The sequence below is a fragment of the Balaenoptera musculus genome, chromosome 8 (genome assembly GCF_009873245.2).
Source record: "Balaenoptera musculus isolate JJ_BM4_2016_0621 chromosome 8, mBalMus1.pri.v3, whole genome shotgun sequence".
Lineage (NCBI taxonomy): Eukaryota > Metazoa > Chordata > Mammalia > Artiodactyla > Balaenopteridae > Balaenoptera > Balaenoptera musculus.
The window spans coordinates 61,735,881-61,745,089 of NC_045792.1; the positions used below are offsets into that span (position 1 = coordinate 61,735,881).

The 9,209-nt window shown below is 47.1% G+C and overlaps 1 protein-coding gene across 1 annotated transcript; it reads left to right on the forward strand.

Moving 5' to 3' along the window:
• The first annotated feature begins 342 nt into the window (after positions 1-342).
• EIF3F (eukaryotic translation initiation factor 3 subunit F) lies at positions 343-7,801 on the forward strand. The gene is made up of 8 exons (XM_036862154.1): positions 343-724; positions 3,975-4,045; positions 4,286-4,365; positions 4,800-4,937; positions 6,275-6,366; positions 6,787-6,923; positions 7,051-7,164; positions 7,567-7,801. Exons 1-8 carry the CDS (start codon positions 343-345, stop codon positions 7,642-7,644), a joined length of 1,092 nt encoding a protein of 363 aa, XP_036718049.1. The 3' UTR covers positions 7,645-7,801.
• Positions 7,802-9,209: the final 1,408 nt, after the last annotated feature.

The following is a 9,209-nucleotide window of genomic DNA, read 5'->3' on the forward strand; positions in this document are numbered from 1 at the left end:
AAGAACAAAGTCCTTTAAAAGGCACCTTGATGTCGATTATCCCATTGAAGTACCAGTTGAGACCCTTGCGCTACTCTCTGGCTCCATCTGGTGGCAGCTGTTTCTCTCCTCTCAGTGCGGTTCCAAGTTTACTCGGAACTACTTAGCTCGATTCTCACTGAGTGCGCATCGGACCGAAATCAAAGAGCACAAACGCAGAGCAGAAAATTGTAGCCGTGAGTAGCATCGTCAGAAACCAATAAGCACAAAGATCTAGTTCACGTGGTGCAGATTCAGCCTATCGTGCTCCTAATCTTTGCGAACTCACTCCCTTCCGCGCCTGGCTCCTTCTTTCTCGACAAGATGGCCACGCCGGCAGTACCGCTGAGCGCGCCTCCCGCCACCCCAACCGAAACCCCGGCTGCGGCCTCAGACCCGGCCCCGGCTCCAGCCCCAGCCTCAGCCTCAGCGCCGGCTCCAGCGCCGGTTCCAGCTCCAACGCCGGCTCCAGCCTCATCCTCAGACCCGGCGGCAGCAGCGGCTACGACCGCGGCTCCGGGCCAGACCCCGGCCTCAGCGCCAGCCCCAGCGCAGACCCCGGCACAGTCGCTGCCTGGCCCGGCTCCCCCAGGCCCTTTCCCTGGCGGCCGCGTGGTCCGGCTGCACCCGGTCATTTTGGCCTCCATCGTGGACAGCTACGAGCGACGCAACGAGGGCGCTGCCCGAGTCATCGGGACCCTGCTGGGTGCGTGGTCAGAGAAAATTGACGTTCTCTTCTACTTCCCACCTGCCGTTTATCTTGTTCCCCTCACTTCCCACCCCCATTGTAGTTATTTATTGAATAAATAGCGTGTGCCAAGTGATTTACATTTTATCTTTAATCTTCCCAGTAGCATTTCACGTCAAGTATGATTAGTCCCAATTTACGAAAAATGAATTCAGACTCTGACTAGGACGTCAAAAACGTTTGACTCCCTAAGCCCAGTGACCACGTTTTACCCCCTTATTTACTGGTAAATGTCTTTATTTTCCACGTGTTAAAAGAGAAGTTTTTCCTAACCACTTGGCATTGGAGTGGGGACGCCTGTAAAAAGATATCCCTCTCACCAAGTAAACCGGTTTGGCAGGAACACATTTAGGGTTTCAGTAATATTCTGCTTTCCTAAACGTCTAAGCCTGAGCCTCTTGTTTCTCAGTCTCCCTAATATTAGTCCCCAGTGAGATATGGACCCCGTTCCCCCAGGGCAGTCTCTGATTCTCCATTTGGACAGAGACAATTGTAATATCTATTATTTGTATTAACGTGCACGTGGAGAAATAACCTTTTCCCTGCCCATGTTCCAAATTTGGGAAATTGATATTTTATGTTACAGTAAAATTGAGAAGCCCTAAAGAGGGATTTCTGACAATATATCCCTTTCTCTGGGGACTGCTGGTCCCATCAAATTAATTTTCACTCCATCTTGGTCACAGATTTTGGACACTTTTGTGAATCCAATTTAGTCGCATGTATCGTTTCTCTTTCTTACCCTTGAACGTGTAATAGTTTCCACCGTAGAAGACAATTGGTGTATTGCGAAGAGGATGATAGTTGTCGGCAGACTCCAGCACATATTAGCTAAGTCTGTTTCCTTCAGGGCCTGCTTTAGATTTAGTCTGTGAGAACTAAATTATTGCAGAAGGCATCTAACTGTGCTGGCACAGACTAGGTACGAAACAGCTGTTGGTTTGCCATCTTCCACCACATCAGGCACCCTCCTGACACAGACACACGTTCTCTCCCTCTTTATCTTTGAGAGTGTAGCATTTTACAGAAACTTCAGATGATTCATTATCTTTCAAGCATTGCCATAATTGTCTCAGATCAAGCCTTTGTATTCTCTTTGCCTGTTCTCCCTTCTTTTATCCTTTAAGTTTCACTCATTTTCCAGGTTCCCAGGAAAAGTTTTCACTCTCAGTCCTTCATCCCATATCCCCACCCTCACCCCCATTCTTAACCTTCCAAAGTATGCATGCCATCATTCTGTGACTGCCCTGCCTTGAGCTTCTGTAGTAAATGGTTCTTGCATCACTGACTTGGCACTCGACAAATACTAGCTTACTCTTTCAGCTGCACTGTCAAATTATCCAAACTCACTAGAGCTATTTAACTAAATAAACAATTTTCCACCCTAGGTTTGTGCTAAGTGCCCCCAAATATTACAGTGACTCTAGTTAGACCAACTGTAATCTAGATTTTTCAGATCCTCTTTCAGAATGGAGTCATGGTACAAGGCTAGGTGTTACAGAGTCATTGCTTACTGAAGAATGAAGCATAGATTCTGCTCGCTAGGAATTTAGAAATTTTCAGTTAGAAATCAATTCATGAGACATATTCCATTTGGTTAAATGAAATCAGTGGTGCCTTTTATGTACCATAAAACTATTAGGTACTTAGAATTCAAAGTTTGATCAAGCAAGCTCTACTCTTAACCTTAAATTCAAGCTGAAGACATACTCTTATATGTAAATAATTAGAATATAATGTGATAAATGCCCTAGTAGAAGGGTGTTATGGTGGCATGCAAATATAGAAGACTTAACTATTTCAGATGCTCAAAGTGGTCAAGTCTGTTGACAAGAGATTGAATAAGTTAAAGAGTATGTATCCACACTACTGTACATAAAATGAAGAACAAGGACTTGCTGTATAGCACAGGGAACTATACTCAATATCTTTTTTTTTCATTCATTCATTCATTTATTCATTTATTTATTTATTTATTTACAGTTGCATTGGGTCTTCGTTGTTGCGCGCGGGCTTTCTCTAGTTGTGGCGAGCGGGGGCTACTCTTCGTTGCGGTGTGTGGGCTTCTCATTGCAGTGGCTTCTCTTGTTACGGAGCACGGGCTCTAGACGCGAGGGCTTCAGTAGTTGTGGCTCATGGACTCTAGAGTGCAGGCTCACTAGTTGTGGCACACGGGCTTAGTTGCTCCGCGGCGTGTGGGATCTGCGTGGACCAGGGATCGAACCTATGTCCCCTGCATTGGCAGGCGGATTCTTAACCACTGCGCCACCAGGGAAGTCCTCAATATCTTGTAATAACAAAATGGAAAAGGATCTGAAAAAGAATATATATGTGTGTGTGTGTGTGTGTGTATGTGTATACATACATAACTGAATCACTTTTCTGTATACATGGAACGTTGTAAATCACCTATACTTCAATTTAAAAAAAGAAGTATGTATCCATTTGGTTTGGAGGCATAGTTTCAGCTAAGGGGGCAGAAACCATAGAGAAGTGGAATTAAACAGACGCTGATGGGTATAGGCAACATTGCGGTCTGTGGTGGAGAGGGAAGCACTTGAAGCCTGGGTGGGCGGTGTCAGTAGATGAGAAAAAAAATGGAGAGGTCAAGGGACCAGCAGTCTTAGTGAGGACAAGAAACAAATGTAGCTGGAGTAAAAGTATCATCAGAACTAGAAGAATAAAAGTTTGTGGTATGATGTTTAAGGTTCACAGGGAGGTTTCTGGTTGATGGCAGTGTTAAGGTTATGACTGTGGGACCATGGCTGAAGGGAGGTGCAGGGGAAGCTTTCTAAAACTGTGCTCTCAGGATAGGCTGCTATATGAGTGGTCTCTGTAGACATGATTAGAATCTTCCAGGGAGCTCTGCAGATGAAATTATATTAAGGAGAAAGTCTAGAGGCTGAAAAATGAAGGTCACAGAGTGAAGATCTGGAGTAGGACCGGTAGCAGGAAGTGACAGGCGAAAGGAGACCTTGTGAAGTAAGAATAGACCCTGTTTGCTGATAGTTAAAGAAGAGAGTTGGAGATGACTCCAGAGTTTCATTTCTCTGGAAAATCCTGGTTCCATTGGTGCTCATGGCGGACCTTGGAGTTTATGAGTCCAGTTTGGGTTTTTGTTTCCTTGACTTTGAGGAGACCTCTTGAAAGCATTTGGGACAGTTGGGAGCCCAGGGTTTTATAACACATGGACAATACTCTCTCACAGGAACCGTTGACAAGCACTCAGTGGAAGTCACCAACTGCTTTTCAGTGCCGCACAATGAGTCAGAAGACGAGGTGAGTGGGAGTTTGAGACCCCTGTGCCGTCTGTGGCTACTCCTTTGCTGGCCTCTTCGTGAGGCCCCTCCTGCGCCACAGTGTGTTGTGCTCATAACTAGATCTGCAGTTAAAGAGCTTCGTTCCATTTGTGCGTATTTCCCGGGCCTCTTCTGTCTGTTGGGAGTGGCCTCTTGTCCTGTTGATCCATTTGCTGTGGACTTCTGGCTTCTTAGCTTCCTTTCCTGCCTTCCTTCTCAGGTGGCTGTTGACATGGAATTTGCTAAGAACATGTATGAATTGCACAAGAAAGTCTCTCCAAATGAGCTCATCCTGGGCTGGTAAGTTGGGACGAGGGGATGGAAAGTCTCAGTGGTTGATTGCCAACATCTTTTGTCACCTGACTAGGTATCGTGCACCCTCTTTTGGAGACAGAGTACTGAAAGTGTATTATCTTAAGGAGCTATGAATTCAGTGTGTGTTGCTGGCAGTTGTGATCCTGTGAGGCCAAGAATACTTACTTTGGGCTGCAGCTTTTACTGAGCAAGTCTTTTTTGCCTTGCTGGTGACTTAGAATTTTCAAGAGCTCTAAGGCAGTCTTTATTTGATTTGATACAATTTTCAGTGTACATATTTTTTTGGCACGTGTTGTCCCTGGGGGTATAACTACACCCCGACTAGGGGTGTCGAATACCTAGAGACACCTGTGCCACCATCCTGTTTGGTATTGATGTCGCGCGTAGCCGTGAGTCCACAACTGTGTTCCATTTTCCAGGTATGCTACAGGCCATGACATCACAGAGCACTCAGTGCTGATCCATGAGTACTACAGCCGGGAAGCCCCCAACCCCATTCACCTCACGGTGGACACGAGCCTCCAGAACGGCCGCATGAGCATTAAGGCCTACGTCAGGTGACCAGAGTCTTGGGCAACAAGGGCATGAAAAGCTACCTCGTGCATCCTGTGCCTGGACGCCACCCCCGCCTCCACCCCATGCAGGTGTCATCCTTCAGTGTGCAGCTCGCTGCCTAAGGAAACCCCTTCCTTACTTTCAGCAGTTATCCCTGGAGAGGTTTTATTCCGAAACAAACCCTGTCCCTGAAATTTCCACTCACTGATCCTTGCCTACCCAAATTTCTGCTCATTGCTCATAACCAATTTCAAAGGGCAGCCCTTTAGGTGTTTGAGCAAGCTCGTTTTTCCTGTTATCTTTTTTAGAAGTTAACTGTTACACAACTCCTGCAGCCGATCCTCACATAGTGTTCTGGTCATGATTCTTCTCCACATTCACTGATTTTCTGAGTTGCCCTTCAGTTTGTCGTTATCACTAAAACTGTGCACAGGACACAGGGCAGTACAGATTAAAGAATGGCTGTCCTTGTTTTGAACATGTCTGTTAACCTGGGATAGAGTACAGTTTGGATGACAGTAACGTTACCCTGTTGGCACATTAAGCAACTAGAATGCTGGTTGATGGGAGATATTGGGAAAGGCTCTAGAGGCGTGCCGAGGAAGGGGCGGCTGTAGGAGTTGGAAGGATTATATTTTCTGCTTAGAATGAAGCCCTTTGTTAGCACATCTCTTACTTTAACTTTGTGCCATTTTTGTGTCTGACACTGAAGTGACCAGTTACCTATTATGTGGTAGGACAAAGATGGTGGATGTCAAGTCCCTATGGGCCAGTTGGTGTACCACTAACCTCTAGCTGTTGCCTGATTTCTTAGCCTTTCCAGGTATTTCAGACTCCCCAAGATCCAGTGAAAGTGTGTAGTTGACATAGTAAAGGCAGTCACCTTTACTAAGATTACTTACAGCACCCAGTCTGATCTTGATGGGCCAGAGTCGACTTTTTTTTTTCATTGCTGATGAGGAACTTGGTCCCAGAGAAGACCTGTCCTGTCACTTCTTTCTGTGAGGAAGGATGTCTAGGCAGCTAGTTCCACAGGGAAATCCAGTGTCCTTGTCCTCAACACTTGAGATTTCAGTGTGTGAAGTAATTCTCTATAAAGGGTCCAGGCCTGGTCCAAAAGCTCAGTCCCTTCTCTCAGGCCTAGGGTTTGGTGTGTGGAATGAGCTAAGGGAAGAAAATGACTTGTTCCCTTTAGCCCTCTGGGCTTCAAGTGGCCCAGCTTTCTTCTTTCAGAACCTTGGAAGCCATACTCTTGGTATGACTGCTTTCCCAGCCTGAGCTAGACATGAAACCCCCTCCCAAGTCCATCTGTTAACCACCTTGGCTTTTCTCTCCCCAGCACTTTAATGGGTGTTCCTGGGAGGACCATGGGGGTGATGTTCACCCCTCTGACAGTGAAATACGCATATTATGACACTGAACGCATTGGAGGTGAGTGACTTCCCCATACCCGCTTGCTAGGTCTTGGGCATTTTTCAGGGGAGGGGTTTCTGTTCTGTAACAAGGATGGAGGGCCTTGGGTGTGTTAAGAGGAACGGTTGGTGTAAGGTTTGTGATGACTAGAAGTCATTCTTCTGTAGAAATGGGACTTGAGGAATTATTTGTGAAATTGTTAGAGATGGGAAATCATCAGCACCAGAGGCTACACGGCCATTCATATGAGACCAGAACCAGTGATTAGCATACTGGGTGTAAGAGTTGAACTCTCTCCGGAGAAAGAAAAGCTAATAAGGGCAGGGCAGGGGGGTTTGGGGAAGCTGACTCAGTCCAAAGGGAGGTGGTTAGAGGTCTCTTTCCTGATGGGATGACTGAATTCTCTGTGTCACTTCTGCCCCCAACCCACTCCCACAGTTGACCTGATCATGAAGACCTGTTTTAGCCCCAACCGGGTAATCGGCCTCTCCAGTGACTTGCAGCAAGTGGGAGGGGCATCGGCCCGCATCCAGGATGCCCTCAGCACAGTGTTGCAGTACGCGGAGGACGTGCTGGTGAGGAGGGAGGGAAAGGGAAGGAGGAGGGCATGATCTCCACTCTGAGATGGCTGGGGATGTGCTGGTGAAGTGACGGTCTCGGTGGTGAGAATTAACTGTTCCTCGTTGACTCTTTGGTGCTCAGTCTGGAAAGGTGTCAGCTGACAATACCGTGGGCCGCTTCTTGATGAGTCTGGTTAACCAAGTACCCAAAATAGTTCCTGAGGACTTCGAGACCATGCTCAACAGCAACATCAACGTGAGTGCCATCCCTGGGCTTCTGGGAGCCTGTGCCTTCCCCCACCTCAGCCGTACACCTGTGGAGGGGGTTGGGGAAGGTGACCTGGAGGGCATAGAGGAAACAGGGCTCCGCCTTTGGCCCCCTTGCAGTCCAGGCTCGGGGGAAGAGAGCACAGGGGCTCGGAGATTCCCCTCCTGCTGTTTCCTTGCTTCCTGTGGCTCAGGTGTATCAGTGGAGAAGAGAAAGTGTTCTCAGGCATTTCCTTCCTGTCTTCCACCTTCCACTCTTGCTCAGCCTCTCCCAGCTCTTGTTTATCCAGGACTGCCCGCACCCAGTGTCCATCATACAACTGGCCAAGACCAGCCTTTCTGCTCACTCTTTACCCAGGCCCTCACTCATCCTGGATTCCTTCTCTTCCAGGACCTGCTGATGGTGACCTACCTGGCCAATCTCACGCAGTCACAAATTGCCCTCAATGAGAAACTTGTGAACCTGTGAATGGTCCGCAAGCAGCCCTCCTACCAGGCTGGGCCCCAGCCAACCCTGGGACTCAGAATGGAGTGAAGGAGAAATGGTTTCTTTGTGGTTTGAGTCACACTGAGTCAGTCAACTGCTTGTGACTGTAAATAAACATAGCCTACCTTTTGTAAATGAATTCCATATTATGTGAGTTTACCTCTGGGTGGAAGGGAGAAGACAGTTCTGGAGCTCACACAGAAACCAGGAAGTGAGTACTCTGGTGGAAGTTGGTTGTGTGTGTGGCCTCACTCGTCTTCAGCAGTCGCACCCACAGCCCAAGCTGCTTTAGCTACTTCTGACCTGAGACCAGATAGCCTTCTCAGCAACCTGGTGGTACAGGGGCACTTGCTCCCCACTCTTTTGCCTCCGTTCAGAGCAAACTTATCTCCCAAAAAAATGATTTTTATCACTTTTCTTCCATAGCATCTTAAGTGGATGGCAGTACAAAGAGTTGCTTTGTGCAGTTTGAAGTACCTGGAGGTGTGCTAGCGAAGGGAGAGAGGTGGGAGAGAAGGGGAGGAGTGGATACAGACCTCTGTCCTGAGACCCATGAGTGTGCGCTGGTACAAAGACAGCCTTCTCTGTGGTGAGGATAACTGCGCTTTACCACATTTTCTCCTTTGATTTTCAACCTGGAAAGGTGTCCACTGACAGTACTGTGAACCATTTCTTGATGGGTCGTGTGGTTTCCACAGGAAATGAAGATGAGAATCCATGGAGGGAAAATAATTGAGAGACTTGGGTACTTAACCTGAACTGAAAGAGTAACGGGTGTGGTCAGTGTTTTAAAGCACCTGAATCATAGGCCAGAGCTGTTTGCCATGTGGTCCAGGGAGGTAGGATTAAGATCTGTAGGTTGTTTCCCTCCATTTTGGTAGGGAAAACAGAAAAGTGAATAATCAGTTGAAAAACAGTAGAAAGTCAGTGCTGGGTCTAACATTTTTTGAGCTCCTACTGTGTTTGGGGGCAGTTTTAATTATCTTTATATTGCAAAAGGAGCTAGGGTTCAGAGGAGTTGAGTACGTTGCTTGAGGCGACACAGTAAGTGATGAAACAGGATATGAATCCAGGTCTGGATTTTTTTTCATGTGCCACCCTCTGCTTCACAGTTTAGCGGCCCGATGAAATACTCTAGTAAAGCAAAATGCAACATAACGGGAATATGTAAGGATTGACCAGCTCTGTCAGAGAGAGTCTACCTAGGACATGATATCCGAGCTGGTGTTTTTTGTTTTTAAACCAGGAAATCAGGAAAGGGTGATGGGGACAGAGGAAATAGATGTTAAAAAGCTTAACCTGTTCAGAATCTAAGGAGACGTATGCAGGAGCCAGACCGTAAGGCCCTCAGCCTATGGAGGTTGGATTTTTATCCTGGAAGTCTAGGGGGAAAGCACTGGATAATTTTAAGCAGATTTAATCAGATTTGGATTTCAGGAAGATGACCCAGTACTGGTATAGAGGAAGGAGGGAAAGGGAGAAAAACAGAAGGCAGGGAGACAGAGAGTCGCTGTGATTGTTGAGAGGTGATGAGAGCCCAGACTAAG

Bases quoted from the DNA above. Each gene is read 5' to 3' on its own strand.
- EIF3F (XM_036862154.1), top strand. From the start codon at position 343: ATGGCCACGCCGGCAGTACCGCTGAGCGCGCCTCCCGCCACCCCAACC. The intron at 4,046-4,285 runs GTGAGTGGGAGT...CTTCCTTCTCAG, and splicing joins ACAATGAGTCAGAAGACGAG to GTGGCTGTTGACATGGAATT. The intron at 6,367-6,786 runs GTGAGTGACTTC...CCACTCCCACAG, and splicing joins TGACACTGAACGCATTGGAG to TTGACCTGATCATGAAGACC.